The sequence below is a fragment of the Pseudochaenichthys georgianus genome, chromosome 5, assembly GCF_902827115.2.
Source record: "Pseudochaenichthys georgianus chromosome 5, fPseGeo1.2, whole genome shotgun sequence".
Taxonomy (NCBI): domain Eukaryota; kingdom Metazoa; phylum Chordata; class Actinopteri; order Perciformes; family Channichthyidae; genus Pseudochaenichthys; species Pseudochaenichthys georgianus.
The window spans coordinates 7,956,244-7,973,308 of NC_047507.1; the positions used below are offsets into that span (position 1 = coordinate 7,956,244).

Genomic DNA, 17,065 nt, shown 5'->3' on the forward strand with positions numbered 1-17,065 from the left:
GATTAGCATGTCTGCGCGGTTCATAATGACTTGGAGAGATGCTAAATGGCTCCAGCTGGGTGCTTTAAATGGCCTCAATGGTTTGTCTGATCTGAACATCAACTGCATCTTTCACGACTGAACTAATAGCGAGAGCGGGAGAGGAGATGTAGAGAGACAGGCAGGCGGAGAGATGGAGCGATAGAGAAGACACAGGCGGAGAACACTGAGCAACCACGATGCCATCTGAGAGATAGCGAGAGATCAAAAGAGAACAGAATGCGAGTTAACGAAGAGAACAGAACAAAAGAAGAAAAGCCATGACTAAATAATAAAGAGGCCTGGGTGTGTGCTCGTTCCTTCAGGCAGACCCTGCCATCAGTGCCACTGGCTGTCAACGTGATGGATAGTGTGGTCAATGTGGCGAAACTAGCCCAGCAACTAACGAAGACCGTACCGTCAGTGTGACGCAGTGTGGATGCTAAACAAAGCAGCCGGCCGCCAAGCACCGGCCTGTCCTTGACGTACACTGGCTTCCTTTGCATCGACACAGAGGAGGTTTGAGCCAAAGGATTAATATGAAGAAAAAGAGACCACAAAGCAGAGAGGCTTATACTGTCAGGAAGCACACACACACACACACACACACACACACACACACACACACATAAAGAATCTTCCTACAATGGTGAGTCTGGGGGCAGAGTGAACTTTCAGCACCACGGACAGCGTCACGATGCTGGACGGCCGCTCTGAAGCTTGGTTTGTGTCGAGGCAAAGCGGAAAGTGTGCAGTGGACTCTGGGCGACTGACTCCCCCTCGCTGCAACTGGACTAAATAAGGCCCGTTCACCTCCTGGTATCATCCGCTGCACTGTGGTGAATTTTAAAGTGGCGGCGCCCCCATTAAAATGAGTGATGATCCTGTTCTGTTCCCACAGCGGAAAGCCAAGACTTTTGGGCAATAATGGATGGGCCTTTTAGCAACACAGTGCTCCCTTCCTGCAACGTTGTGAATGTGTGTAAATGTGTGTGTGCTGTTGTTCCGCTGAGTGAGTCAGGCTTTTGTCATACACTGTTCGCACATATACCCTCGTAAAGTAGTGCAGCCTTTTTGCATATAGACTGTGTAATCGTGAGAGAGGACAGATGATGTATGTCCTCGTATCGAGGAGTTTGGAATGGAACGACGAATGAAACGGGAAATCAACCTCGACTTAAATTCAGTTATGATGTAAAGATCTATAACACGTTTATCAGAACAAGTCAAGTGCTTTCAACTGAATCTCAAATAGCTGTCAATGAATGTGGACGATGGTTGCTCAATGTCCATTCTATTTTATTTGTTACGGTAACTCCGTGACTAAGTAACGACACTTGGTAGGAACCAGGGTTTCCGCTAGGATTTTTTCTCGACGGTCAAATGTCCGGGCAGAATTTATTTTACCGGACTAATTTGAAACTTACCGGTCATATTTCAATAATAATAATAAGAGTTGTGTAGCAGAGTTTCCGTTAGCAGGTAATTACCGGACTATGAGCAGATATGCTTCAGTTTAAAACTCAGTTCACGGGGCTCATTTTTATATTGCTTCAGTTTATAATCGTAACAGATCGAAAAAAATTCAGATTAATTTTTCAATAAATGATTCCACAAACAACAAACAACATAATTATTACATTCAAACAAACTACTTGTAGTAGATAACGTACATTATTCAGAAGTTTACATCAACTTTGAATAATAACACGGGAGAAACGGAGCCTCTCTTTTCCCCTCTCCCTCCCTCTCTCTCCTGACAGCACGTCAGTTTCTCATGCAGCTCCTGCAGCTCGCTAAACAGAGGGCGGGGCTTCAGGTGATCATGCAGAGCTGCGTGTCTCGGTCAGACTCAGCAGCTGATCTGATCTCTCTCTCGCTCCGGTTACACTTCACTCGCGTTTATGTCCATATGGATCAGATCCAGCTCTTCTGATCGGCCTTCATAGAGAGCACCGATCAAACTATTAAGAGTGAATATCGGCCGATAATGACCGGCGGCCGATCGATCGGAGCCTCCCTAATTATTACCAGACATGTTGACCGTCAGGTTTTGAATTTACCGGTAACCGGTAATTACCGGCTAACGGAAACCCTGGTAGGAACATGTACAAATATAACAATGTCACTTTTTGGAAGTACAAACCAAGCATGTGTGAGTGAGTAGAAAAAGGACGATGTGTACTATGTCTACTTACTTGAGTTGCTGAATCAGTCTGGGGTCAGGGTTCTGAGTGTGTTTTCTGCCTCTTGTTCTCGATACAGAAAGTGTCCCAGTACACCATCATCGTGCAGGCCACCGACATGGAGGGCAACCTGAACTTCGGGCTGTCGAACACAGCCACCGCTCTCATCAGCATCACCGACATCAACGACAACCCTCCGGAGCTCACAGTCAGAACGGTAAGTCCTACATGTCGTTGTTGTTCCTCGGGGTCAGCAGCTGAATTGAACAGCTCCTAATTATACGGTGGAGAGTAGCCGTATATTTATCCTTTACTCCTTTGCTTTTAATAGATTTCTTTTCCGTATTCTGAGTGGAGGATTTCACCTCATCGCTGAGCGTGCATCCGCTACTGTAGCAGCTGCTTTTAAGGTCACTGTCCCGTTGTCCCAGGATGCTACATACAGCACACGAGGGTGGAATGCTCTGAGTCAGAAGAGGCTACCTCCAACGGAAAACATTGCTGTCAGATATTATTAGAAAATACATGATCTGGTCCCTGTCAAAGACAACAATCACGCGACAGTAGCTCAGCTGAAATGTGTTTTCGGATGACATGGAGATGAAGGGAATGTAAACACAACAGCTGACGAGGATGCAGTTTAAGGATATTAAGAATGTAAACCCACACAGAGACGGATAAAGAAACACCAGCGAGACAACATATGGAGAGGCAGAAAAGGCACCGTCCTGCTCCCTGCTTCCCTCTCTGTGTTGTTCCTGCCAGTGGGGCCTCTGGGGGCCCCGGTTTGTCTGCAGGCCCCTGGCCCCGGTCCCTGGCGCCTCCACAGCGGTGTGACAGGAAGCCCTACTTTTCTACCACAGTGTCTGTGGCTACGTATGGAGTGAGGAACGGTTATCACGATACGATAACACTTTATTGTCCGATCAGGTCTGAAGTCTTTCTTGCATCAAAGCAGCTCCATTTGCATCGTTTACACGGACAGATATTTAAAACAAGATACAAGGGAACACACATTTAAATAAGCCTCACGGTCACCGAAGAGCCTCTGGCGCTAATCTAGCCTCGAGCCTCTCTTATTTACTTTTAAAGCCCTCAGTGGCCCCGCCCTACCTCTCCCCGAGCTGCTACACACTCGCACTCTCAGGTCAGCTGATCAGGTGCTCCTGAGGGTGCAGGAAGTCTAAGCGCAGAGGGGGCCGTGCTTTCTCTGCCGCCGCCCCTGAACTGTGGAGCGACCTGCCCGTGTTAATCAGACAGCTCCCACACCGTCTGCTTTTAAAACCCACCTTCTCCTTAGCATTCAGAAACAAGTAGATTGTTGCTTTTATTTGCTTTCAGTGTCTATTGTTTTATTATATGGCTGTTTTTTATTTTTTAATTGTTACGTTTATTCTGGTTTGTTTTGTGTTTGTATCTTTTATTTAAATGTATTTATGTTTTGTGTTGTGAGCTGAGCTGTGTGGTTTTATATGTTCTATATCTCTCTGTGCAGCACTTTAGTCCGGAGGTTTTAAAGTGCTATATCAATAAAGTTGGATTGGATTGAACGTACATTTCACCTGGGATTTAGCGCTGCAGTTGATTTGATGATTGACCGGCGCACGAAAGAATGTCTGGCCCGAAGGCTGAAGCCGATTAAATCGCCGGACCCTCTGATTTGACGGTCCTTATTCAAAACCCTTATTGATGAGGAGATACCAGCTGGAATCAGGGGAAGCTCTCGGTTCTCAGCATGGCCACAGGACAACATGACAGACCTGCAGGACTGCGGCTGTCCCTCAACTGACCGCTCAGAGAGACCGATGCGTCCTCCTCCTCCTCCGCGGGGCCGTCCTCCGCGTGCGTGCCAGCTCAGATGCAGCCGCCCGCTCTGATAAGAGATCCCCGGTTGTCAGGGCTCAGAACGGCTCCGTCCCCCGTCCGTGGGCCCGGCTCCGTCGCCACTCTTCACAGCGACCGTCGGCTCGAGTCCTCCCGCGAGCCAGAGAATCAGATAATTGACATGCAGCGTTCAAAAGACATAAAAGCAACACGCTGCACTTTGTCCTCGACATGTACGGTACACGGTAATGTACGTTCACGCACGCTGTGATAAATGTGTGTCCTTTCTTCAGAGCCTCATTATGTTCCCTTCAGCCCCCCTGAGTATATAATTCGCCCGAGCCTGTCAGCCACGTAGCAGTTGGCCATATTTCGGCGTGTGACTCAGAAGTACACATGAGTATACATGTGCTTTTGGTCGTTCACGTAGACGCAAACGGTGACGCAGCGCTCCCACGGCACAGACACGCTCCTCCGCCGCCAGATGCCGTTTCTGCCGCTTTGTCGATCTCTACTTTTCACGGTGCTTCCCACGCAAGCAACTAGTCTTGGAGCAGTTCAGTAATTATTTGTGCATGACAGATGCGAGAAGAATGCATGTCTCTCTACGGGACGCATAAAGAAAACATAAGCGTGCTAATGAAGTCAAATTGCTTACGGGGGCGTACACCGAGCTGATGCCGTGTGTTGCACCACACCACTCGGTTAGGAAGATAAAGGCAATGCTATGTGCAACGATTGACCTAATCAAGGTATCCAAGTGAACCGAGTGTTATTTCGATTCCTCGAACAATGCCAACCTCTCACACACACAGGCGTACAGACCTCAAGAGACTGCGCTTTGTAGTTCACCTGTAGAGCTGCAGAGTGCCAGATTGTTTTCCTCTTCCCTTGCTTGACTTGGATGTGTGTTGAAAGAGAGGCTGCTGGGAAAAGCATCTTGATATTTCTGCATTGAACGATGAGAGAGAGGGTCGCCACCTGTTTCCAGTAACTATTAGACCCTCCAGAAAAACGCGGGCTAAAATCCTTGATTATGCGATCAAACATGCGGGGTTCTATGTGATTTTATGCAGTGAAATTGCGGGAAGTTGCGAAATATGTGGAAATATGCGGGGGGAAAAAATATTGGGCTGTCTTATTTATTGATTCTCTCTCACACACAACCTGCCACTAACGTTAAACCCCTTTACTATTCAATTAAACACATTCAATGTTTATTTATTGTAAAAGCAATTGGGCTATTTTAATCACACTCTCTCTCTCTCTCTCTCTCTCTCGCTCTCACTCTCACACACACACACACACACACTTCTCCGCCTCATTCTGTTTTCATTTACTCGTTCGTTATCTGACCAGCTTCAATCTTGTAGGCTACTCACTTCGTTTCTTGTAGCCCTCGAAAGGGTTTTGGAGGTCGATGCCTCGGTGAACGTGAGCTGTTTGGCTTTCTTGTCCGCAGCAGCAGAAAGCATTTTCGAATGTGTGAGTGAATCAAAGTGGGTCGCCACCGTCGATGTTCTCTTATGCTCCAACACAGTTGCACGGGGTGCAGAATAGTTTCCCCACAGACATCGGGGAACTGCTTTGCCCGGTCTTTAGCAGAGATGTTCGTCGGTAAATGAAACTCTCGTGTGAGCTCCACACGTTCACTCTACGGGGTTGTTTACCTTCTGATGACGTCGCTCATCATCATCACTTCAGGTCAAGACGAGTTAACTTTTTTTTTTCTCAACTTTGTGTGGAAAAATGCGGGGATTATGCGGCTTTTTGATAAATATGCGGCTTTTTAAAAATATGCGCCATTTTGCTGATTATGCGGTCATTTCTGCGATCGCAGAATCGCGTTTTTCTGAAGGGTCTAAACTATATCTGTATCACACGATAGATGATGGCAGTCTTTCATTGGTGTAAGTAAGTAATGCTGCCGTGTATCATTAGTGGTTGTTCTAAGGACCTCGTGAGGAAGAAGAAAGGCCGCCTTTAGTTTATTTTAACTACGCCTTCCGACATGGAACGTTTTCCGTTGCTCGATGAGTGGTCAGTAATGCTGCCGTGTGTTCCCCTTGCTATGGAGGTCCGCACAGCGCTGTAACCACGCGGATTCACCCTCGCTGGACTGCAGCTCAAACGCTTGAAGGCTAGCCGTGTTTATACACAGTTAAAATATTAAAAGCAATAATTAGAAATGATGCAACCTTCCACGGGTGTGAAGGGAGGACGATTCATAAAATAAGAACCTTTCCCCGTTGTTCAGTGATGATGCTTGTGCTTTGAACGGTGGGGACCTTGGGAGGTGCAGTGCCCCTAACACACGCCATGACAATGTGCCTTTGTCTGCACAAGTGCTCAACAGCAAGACTATGTAACGCTTCAAAGGAAGAACAATGGCACTTGAACGCAGACACTTACGAGGCCAATGGTGCATGGTCTCATTTCTCGAGTTTGAAAGTTGTTCTTGTTATCCAACTTTGGTGTTATTTAAACTATACAAACTATTGCTCAGTTAATTCATGGTCAGTATATCAAAACTATTTCTCAAATCACCTCCTTTAAAGGTGGGGTCGGTCATTTTGGAGAAACCGGCTCGAGATCGCTAGAATTAGAAAATACACAACCGGAGAAAATCTGCCACTTCCTCACAGAGCCCCTCCTCCAACACACAGGAACGCGCACATGACCAATGAGGGCACGAGATAAGTTTGTGCCCCGATGGAAGGCTGACAGGCAGGTAGGCCATCCAATTACTTTAGCCGGGCCGGCTCAGATGATTGGTCGTGCTTTTTACAGCGCCACGGCTTCCACAGATGATATTTATTTATTGATTTTGTCAAAGCATTTAATTTATTCATTGCCATCGGGACGTTAAGAGCATTCCATGGAATATAACACAAAGTGTACCTCGAGCCGGTTTCTCAAACGTACCCACCCCACCTTTAAAGGCGGTCACAGCGACATCACTTAATGCTGCTGAAAAAGCTCGCTCCGTCCCTAACAGTTTCTCCTCGTTGAATGTTTAAACAGACGAAGCACATAAAGTGTATAAAGCCCGTAAAGCTAGATCCTGAAACCCTGACAAACCCTTTTGTGACCGAGCGGCTCAAATTCAAGTTTAATGATTCGTTTTACTTTTCACCGAGCTCCCGTTCAATGATTACCTACAACTGGATCTTTGTTGTCGACACTCCACTTCCCCCTGCTTTAGAGCCACAAACCCATCACAAACTACGGTCTGTGTCTCTAGTGGCTTATCAACGGGTCCACATTGCATTTTAGTGAGAGTGGCCATTTTGGAAGCGTCCTCCCCTACAGTCAGCGCCATTGTGTTTGCCTCTGAGAGCGTTTTCCATTTGGCCGTCTGACAGCGCAGCCTGGGAAGTTTGTGGTGGTGTTTGTTGCCAAAGCCTGGGGTGAAAATGAAATGGAATAGCCCACACACAAGCGACTGAAAGTGCATATTTAATTTGTTCTCTGCTTATCAGCGTGGTCGTACTGCAGGGGAGAGGAGAGAAAGTGGGCGAGGGAGGGGAGGGGAGGAGGAGGAAGAGAGGAGGAGGAGGAGGAGGAGGAGAGGATGTTTTTGGATCGGGTTGGACGCTGCTTCAATCCCACGATGATGAAGCCATTAAAGTGAACCAGCTGGCAGACACACCCCACACACAAGTTAAAGCTTCACCAGAGGAAACACGGATTATCGCCGTGTGTGTGTGTGTGTGTGTGTGTGTGTGTGTGTGTGTGTGTGTGTGTGTGTGTGTGTGTGTGTGTGTGTGTGTGTGTGTGTGTGTGTGTGTGTGTGTGTGTGTGTGTGTGTGTGTGTGTGTGTGTGTGTGTGTGTGTGTGTGTGTGTGTGTGTGTGTGTGTGTAAAGCCATCTTCAGGCTGCGCTGCTGTAACCAAGTGTCCTCCAGAGTAAGTTCAGAGGGGAGTTGCTTGAGATTGCAAAATAATGAAGATCATTAGCCAAAGATTATTCCTACCGCTGTCTTAATTACAGTATACTTATCTAATTGCTTATTAAGAGCTAGATTTGGTGAATGCACAGAGTCCAAATTAAATGGGTAAACAAATCCATTAGTTCAAATAAGAGTTCCGCATTAGAAGACGTGGCGTGGAAAAGAGGGACATCATTTCCATAATAATATGATTCTCCATTATCCGCATTGAAACAATTACGTCTTCTCGGTCTCTTGTTTGTGTCATTTCTCCTCTATTTGTTTTGCTACCACTCTCTGTGTAGCGAGCACTGTTGACCTGACCTCAAGTGGCTTGTTTTCATAATAACAACATGCGAGATGAAGACGCAAGGGATGTGAATACTTCCAATAAATCATCGTATTAACACGCGTTAGCCGACTGCTTGAGCTACATCGTTAACATGACCTCTTCCCTCCCCCTCCCCCGCTGTAGTTTTCAGGGGAGGTGCAGGAGAACAAGGTGAATGTGGTGGTGACCAACCTGACGGTGTTGGACAGGGATCAGCCCCACAGCCCCAACTGGAACGCCGTGTACCGCATCGTCAGCGGGGACCCCTCGGGACACTTCACCATCCGCACCAACCCCATCACCAACGAGGGCATGCTGACGGTGGTCAAGGTAATGCGACAATAAAACAAGCTGATCGTTAAGGCTTCGCTTTGTGATCTATTATTATTCACGTCTGCATGTTTCCACCTGCTCTGGTGGCAGATTCAAGATGTACGTAGTTAGTGTTGTTATGACAATGAAAACCTTAGGTCACAGGCGCCTCCAACAGTGCAGCACAATGAAACAGGTAATAGTGCAAGTAAATAGAATAGAATATAATAGAAATAGTGCAGAATAGTCTATAAGTAATTGGAGTATTGATATATAAGTTGCAAACAGGTGAATGTTATTTAACCGTCTTACGGCCTGATGATTGACTCTCAAAGTGGAGCCCAGTCAGTATGAATCGTGCAGTCCGCTCCACTCACCCCCCCCCCCTCCACTCTCTCCCCTTGGTGCCTCTCTAGCCCGTGGACTTTGAGATGAACCGCGCCTTCATGCTGACCGTGGTGGTTTCCAACCAGGCCCACCTGGCCAGCGGCATCCAGTCGTCGCTCCAGTCCACAGCGGGGGTCACCATCTCGGTCCAGGATGTGAACGAGCCTCCAGTCTTCCCCGTCAACCCCAAGCTGATCCGCTTTGAGGAGGGGGTGCCGGCCGGGACCACTCTGACCGTGTTCGCTGCTCAGGACCCCGACCACTTCATCCACCAGTTCGTCAGGTACTAAAACTACGCTAAGGCCCTTATGGTGTCAGTCGGGTTGCTTGTGAGCAGGATATGGGAAAACTACCAATATAGCATGGCTTGGTTAAAAGATATAGCATGGGCTAAGGAACATATTATTACATTTTGAAGAAGATCCAAATAAGGATAATAAAGCTATGTTTCACTTTGGTCAACATGGCGAGAGAGCGCACTTGGCCTTTGCAGAGGTCGACGCTCACTGATAACCCTTCTAGTTCGTCAAACGTCCTACATCAACAAACTGGCTCAACATAAGAAAACTGTCCTGATCAGCATCTCAGGGGCCATGTCTGTGGGGGAACCGGGGGGTCAGAGGTCCAGGTCCCAGAACGGACCAAACACTGAGAATATTCTGGTACATTGAATTCCATATGACTTCCTGGGGCCCCGCCTGGTCAAGCACCAGACCCGCCTTATACCAGGACAGGGTGCATGCAGAGACGAAGTGTCACTACGTGTGCTGTGCTCAGTACATGTACACGTGTGTGATAATGAAAGAGGATTTGACAGCACCTTAAGCTGAAATACTCTTAACAACGGACATGTTGTATTGGTTAGGAACAGTTCGTTATTTTCACATCGAGCTCCCACAAGTATTGCTTGTTTCCATCTGATGACTGTAAGTTCAATATTCACTCTCGTTTTATCTCTGTTGTGGGGGAATTCCTGGCTCTTTAACTCCACTATATTAACTCCACTATATTCCATTTCTTAATCTCTGCTAAACTGATTGTTGATTTTAAGTCTCTGTTTTTTAAGTATTTTTTAAGTCTTGTATCACTGTGTGCTCTTCTTTAATTATGCTCTGTAAGGTGTCCTTGAGAGCTTTGAAAGGCGCCCATAAATAAAATGCATTATTATTATTATTACTATGCTAATGCCGCCATGTGTCATACGATTAACCATATCAATCCTCCGGGGGGGGGGGGAACTGAGTGCCATCATTCACATAAGACAGACACACACATCCCAAGGCAAAACACATGAAGGGGAGGGGATAGCACTGTAGTGTAAACATCAGTATGACATCGGGCATGAGGACGTCCCGCACAAACATACGTGGACGTACTCAAGAGTGACGGAGGAGCACCAAGTACCAATGAACTGGCCAGATGGATGGAGAACCGGGGTGACTGGAAGCGACGACGGAGGGCTCGTCTGAGGACGACCGAGAGGGAGACGGCTGTGTTAGTGTTTGGCGCCAATCACCAAAAGCATCAGCAGCACATCATCATTTTAACATCCTGAGTGACAGTTCCTTTGAAGAACTCACTGCGGCAGGGCCACGCTCTTCCTGGATGTCTCTGAGTAGCCCCGGCTGAACGAGCTCTTCAGCTAAAAACATGGAACACTGGATCTGACCCTCAATATCGGCGGTAAAGCGAGTCCTTTGCTTCGTGATCAGTGTTTGCAAAGTGTGACAGGCTAGTAATGGATCCTTCCTGGTCGCTGCGCTGTGTTAGGAGAACTGCAGCCGGGCTTGTTTTCTGTTGTTTTGTCTCTGAGCGACCAGTGTTTTTAACAGATTTGTTCTAATCTCAAATTGTCTTTATGTTAATTATATCTTATTTTATTGTAACTAAATAGAGTATTAACGGAAACAAAAGACACTCTTTGAATGATAAAGTTAAAGGGAAATAGAATTACCTCCCACACAACCCATTAAAACACTTCATAAAAAGAAATGAGGCGAAGAAGCGGCAGTTAATATAAAATGCATGATGAAGGAAATGTACTATCAATGGAATAACTTTATTGCATCACCAAACCACATCTTATAAATAGGATTTTGAAACCTTCATAATTAAGATATATTCCCGATGTCTTTAAATCTCCACTTAATCTTCAGATTCAAGGATGTTGAGATGATTTGTTTTTGATTATTTATGTGCCTTTGGATTTTGCGAAGAAGCTTTATTTTCTGTAGGTGACGAACAAGAAGACTCTGAGAGGCCGAGGTCGGACCTGGTTGCCTTTGTAAAGAAATCCGTGGTGAGACTCGAAAATGCGTTGAACAAAATCTTAATTTAATGACTGCACAAACGTATCATTCGAATTATCCAGCTGTCATAAAGTGAGTGCTGCCAATAACCATGTTAACTAATCCAACCCATGACTGATCACAAAATAATTGGTAATAATATTTTGAACAAAGACCAGTGCCAAAATATTAACAATGAAAAACGATATTTCCCCACTTCCTGCAGTCACTACCGACTGCGTATCTGTTTAGCACGAGGCCCCTTCTGTCGGTTACTTCTTTAATACAATACAATTAGAAGAGGAGATTCTCAAAGTAATTGCAGTCAGTCGTTCGACAACGGCCCGAAGCTTCTCAAAGGCCAAACACTACCTTGATGGTCAGATATCTTCCAGCGAGGCATTTCCAATATGTCCCCACGGCGCACTACACGTATCTTCTTCTCAATCTGTGTGTCACCAGTGTCAGCGCTGAGCAGTTCCTCCACACTTTCTCCGTCGTCCGTGACATTTTCCACCGACCCTCCGCCCACAGCCCGATCTCCGGTTACCTCCCCGTTGCCAGGCGACTGGTGTGAAGAGGTCATCCTGTAATGAGTCGGACACTGTGTATCTGCCCTCCTTGGATCCCTATCTTCTTCTTCTCTCCTCCTCATTGATCCCCCACTCCATCCTTCCTAACTAGGGTGACACACAGCGGGCATTGTGCCATCCAGGCATCGACCTCCTGTGACAGAAACCCCCCCCCCCACATGCCCACTGAGGTCCAGCGGCACCGTTCCACTTCATAGGCAGCTGCAACAGGAGGGATTGATTTTTCTTAATGTCGGAGAGACGGCCTCTTCCACTGGAAACGTGCTGAATTGAAAGCGAGGGAGGTAGTGGGAGACGTTCGGCCGGGTTTCTACTCCTACAAAGACATGCAAGTTGGCTGAGTTGCTCTGCCTTTTGAGAGAAGTAACTCCTCTTTCGCTCTCTTTTCTCTCATCCCCCCCTCCCCTTCGCTCCCGCTGACCCCGTCACTTTCTTCCCTGTCAGTCTGTGTGTTAGTTATTGGCGGGAGCTCAGAGCTGCCGTCGTCTTCTCTGAAGCAGCGAGCCAGCAGACTCTCAGCTCATGCAGCCTCATCTCTGCTGCTGTATTCCCTTTAGGTGACCTCGCTTGAACCCTCGCTGAAGCTCACACAAAAAGACACCCGAATGTAGAGACTCTCAAACGCACGTGAACGCAGACACCAGGGCTGCAGTCGGATAGTTTAAAATCAGCTCCTAAGTTCTAACCCTATCGTCTATCCCTTGACCTCTGAGTGAAACGTCACGGGGGGTTAAGGGATAGTGGATAGGAGATTCAAAAGGACTTAGGAGAAGAGACTGCGGTACTTTAGAGAATCCGAATGCACTTTCACTATCCGACGTGTTTATGATGCGCCAGCGGACGTCATTGTGTGCGTCTGCTGCTGTGGGGAAACTATGGAAACCACAGTTTTCTATACAACGGACTACAACATGGATGTATAATAAGAACGAGGGACTCATCTAGAGACTCTGCACCGTGCTCTGATGCTGCTGCTTTGCTTTATGAACGTGGACAACAGAGAAACATATTCTTCATGACCAAAGTTGGAATTGAAATAAAAAAGGAAAGTGAAACTTCTGCTCGTCCCCCTCTCCCTCCGGTCCACATTAATACAAATGATCCCAATACGTATGAACTAAAGATGAACTAAAGATCTTAAAATCAATACAGATGTATTTATTATAAACGTTAGTCCTTAACATCTATCACTCTGTATATCACCATTCAAACATCTTTTAGAAGTTGAACAAACTCCACACAGCTCAGTAAAGACTGAAATGTTGACTTTATTTGATAATTTCAGTCAAAACTAACGTTCATATTTCTCTCTTTGATTATAATACTGATGAACGTTCAAAACAAAGCACTTTGGCAACTTACCACCTATGTTTTAAAATGCTTTAATAAGCACCGTAACTTTCATGATATAATTTCTCCGTCATAATCGGTTGTTTCCGTGAACGGCCGACTGTTGGAGTGACGGCAAATGCTGCGGCTGCAATGCATTGTGGGGCAGCACTTTCTCCTCTCCTGTCGGTTAGGGAGGTCCAGTGGGTTCCTAAGCTAAAGGAGGTTATAAAGGAAGTTTGAAACCTCCTTTCCTTTCATTCTCATCATTCCTAGAGGAATTCGAACGGCACTTATCATGGCTTGCCCACTGAGGGACTTCCGGGTCATTTCACTCCTTTAGGAAGGTTCCTAAGCTAAATGGACTATTCGACTTCAGCCCAGCTCCCCACAGAGCAGGAGTGAGAGGCCTGCGAGTGAGCAGAGGTTTGGCGCCGAGCCAGCTGGAGATTTGTTTAGCTTTCAGAAGTTCTTAAGATGATCGAGCCTTTTGTCTTCTGATTTCACCGTACGATGGGATTCAGGTGGCAAGCTCACTTATGTGTGCTCCTCTGTTGGTATTAGAATATTATTAACCCGACAGAATTATGACATTTTTGCGAAGTGATATGCTCATAATAAAGGGCTTAGTTTAGGGCTTAGGCTTTTGATTTCAGTAAAACTCCAGCAATTAAGTATTGCACTTTCGCGAAGTAGGGAGACTCAAAAGAGACATTAAAATAGGGTCAACATCGAAACAGCGTAGGCTGAGACGTTCTGACATTTACACAAGGTCTCCGCAGCCTGTTCAGTCCTCAGGCAGAGGCTCACGGGATGCATCCACCCTACGGTTCAGCAGGGAGTTAACGTTTCCAACCAGCAATGGCTGATCAAATGCAGCTGTGTGCGGCCTTGTCAACTCATCGTAAACCACTCTTCATATAAACTTGACAAAACAGAATAAGGTTCACTAAAACGGTCATCAATTAACGGTGTCAATAAAGGTTTATTCCACAACTCCCACATTGTGATTAACTAACTGTTCTTCTACGGACACATTTTTATTATTATTCCGCCGGTATTTTGGCCCTCTTCTTCTCCCGCATTGAACATCGCCGAAACTCCGTTCAAACATCAAAACGTTCAGCTCGGTCGGGAATCGATGGCTATTACTTTTCTCATTCATAACTTTCATAATTCCAGAGATACATCCCATAATACATCCCATTTTTAACCATTGAAGTCAATGGAGAAATTCTTCAACTTCAACAAATCTTCATGCGACTTCAACTACTAACTGTTCATTCATACTTTCACTCAGAAACCTCATTCCAACTTTAAAATGTTACAAATCCTTCTGATATTATTCGTGTAAAACAACTCTTAAATCTGATTCTTACTTTTAGAGATATTCACATTTGTTCAGACCTTGTTTTAGAGGTTTTCTTCACATTTTAACATTAACTAGAGTGCGTGATGTCACAGCTAGAGGGTAAGAAATCTTGAAATTTGCCTTCATATATTTTTTTAAAACTGCCATAATTCCCAAACCCTACATTCCTGGGACATCATTTTTCATGATAAACGTAGGAAAACATCTCGTAGCTTGAAAAATGACAAATAATTAAGCAAAATAATTCAACAAAATGCCTCTTGAGGGCATGAAGTGACAAAAACGTTCAACATGTCTCGATTAAAGCCCATTGTAATTTCAGGCAGATATTTCCTCACGGTAGCAGCCACATACCTTTAGTTAAACTGCCAAAAAGGCCACATTATTAACCCGAAACTACACAAAAATGACACTTCAGATACTCAACTTCCTTGACATGCTTCACGTTTTTAAATTTCACAGATATCAGTTACGGTTCTTCCACAAAACGTTCACATGTAAGAGGTTCATCTCATTCAGAACAATGGAAACCTGTGATCTCTGCAGAGTTCGTTAGCTCAAATAGAGACACCTGTGTAATGGAACACGATGATGTCATCACTCCAACTGACATGCTGTCTTCAAATGACGTTGCCATGGCAACACAATGCTCGCCTTGAAACACGGTTTTCTCATAGCTTCAGTGAAAATACTGCCCAGAACTTCACAGGTTTGATAACGATGCAGCCATCAATGCATCTAAGCGTAGTATGGGGAGTCATCAAATACCGTTGCCATGGCGACAGACCACTCGCCATGAAACACGATGAGGCTGTAAGTCCAATCGACACTGTCCAATCGTCCCCCAATCTTCACTTGTATATGACCGGTCCATGCCTCAAGAGCTCTACGCCAAATCTGAGATCTCACCATATGCCGTTTCCATGGAAACGGCTCCCTCGCCATAAAACATGATGTCGCTATAACTCCTATGATAATGTTCAAAAAGTGCTCAAACTTCACGTGTGCTAACAGTCCAGCCTTGAAGACATCTACGGGACAGTTTTGAGATTTCTTCAAATGCCGTTACCATAGCACAAAATGCTCGCCTTTCTCATAACTTCAGTGAAAATACTCCAAACAACGCAAGACTTCACAGGTTTGGTAACGATGCAGCCATCAACGCATCGAAGCGTATTATGGGGTGTCATCAAATGCCGTTGCCATGGCGACAGATCATTCGCCATCAACTTAGTTCAGAAGTTTGCGGTTCAAATATTCTGCTGCTTTTCCAAGCCTTTTTACTTTTTTTTCTTCTCTCATCACACATTCAAGCCCCCAGTGTTCATGTATCATTTCAATCTAAATTCTTCACTTTCTTCTTACACATTACATTTCAGCATAGCAGTTTAGCGTCAGCTTTTCAGCATATAAAGCATCTCACTAGAAATTTCTTCAGGAATTGCCTTCTCTAGTCCTTGATGCTCCCCACTTCTGTCAAAGCACAGACCATCAGTTTGTAATGCAACACTTGTGTTAGAATCAGCGCAGTGCCTTTTAAGGGTAGAATTCATATGGAGTTCAAGCTAAGAGTTAATTCTTAATTACTCCCCGGGTTAGGTTGACATAAGGTTAACCTTCCCATTGTTGACATTGTTTTATATTTCCATCAGAATGCAATGAATGTAAAGCCATGATATTACACCAAATAAGTACCTTTGGATTAGCACAAAATAGTTTGACAATTTTGTTGACATTTACAGTAAGTACACGGTTTTGATCCCTGTTACACCTCGTATAAACAACCCTTTATCAAACTTTGTTAACAGAAATCCAAATAGACTTTTTTGGAATTTGGAAATGGAAGTCCCAAATCAAATGTTTTCAAAGCAGAATAAATGCAGCGTTATCTTCCCTAGAGGGCTTCTATCGTCAGTTGAAAATCATGTTTATAGGCCATTTTCATAAAATAAGGACCTGTCCTATAGAATCAAAGCTGATCAAACTATAACGCATAACTATAAGTTCATCATGGAGACTCTTTCCAACCGTAGCTTTATCCTCCAGACCAGCAATGGCCAGTGCAGTAGGCTCAGAAGACTGAAGAACGGGGTACCGCAGGGGTCTGTTCTCTCGCCGATGCTGTTCAATATTTACATCCACGACCTACCTGATACAACATCCAGAAAGTATGGCTACGCAGACGATCTTGCCATCATGCTGAGCCGACCAACGTGGAAGGCGATGGAAGAGGGTCTTAACGAAGACATGGGCACACTAGTAGCATACCTCCGAAGGTGGCGCCTACAGCTCAGCATCGGGAAAACAGTTGCAGCGGCATACCACCTTAGCACCAGAGAAGCCAAGAGGGAACTTGAGGTGCGCGTTGACAACAAATGTCTGGAGGTCCAGCAAGCCCCGAAGTATCTTGGAGTGCGTCTGGATCGGACATTGTCCTTTAATAAACACCTGGAAGAAGTCAAGGCCAAGGTGACATCCAGGGTCGCGCTGATCC

General features: G+C 45.6%; 1 protein-coding gene across 2 annotated transcripts in view; it reads left to right on the forward strand.

Annotated features, from left to right (window-relative positions):
- The window catches only part of cdh4 (cadherin 4, type 1, R-cadherin (retinal)), a 227,031-nt gene that overhangs the window by 198,396 nt on the left and 11,570 nt on the right, over positions 1 to 17,065 (forward strand). For both annotated transcript variants that reach the window (XM_034082081.2, XM_034082082.2), the window contains exons 9-11: positions 2,284 to 2,421; positions 8,435 to 8,620; positions 9,019 to 9,272. In XM_034082081.2, coding sequence (XP_033937972.1) covers positions 2,284 to 2,421; positions 8,435 to 8,620; positions 9,019 to 9,272 — 578 coding nt within the window. The remainder of the gene's footprint in view (positions 1 to 2,283; positions 2,422 to 8,434; positions 8,621 to 9,018; positions 9,273 to 17,065) is intronic.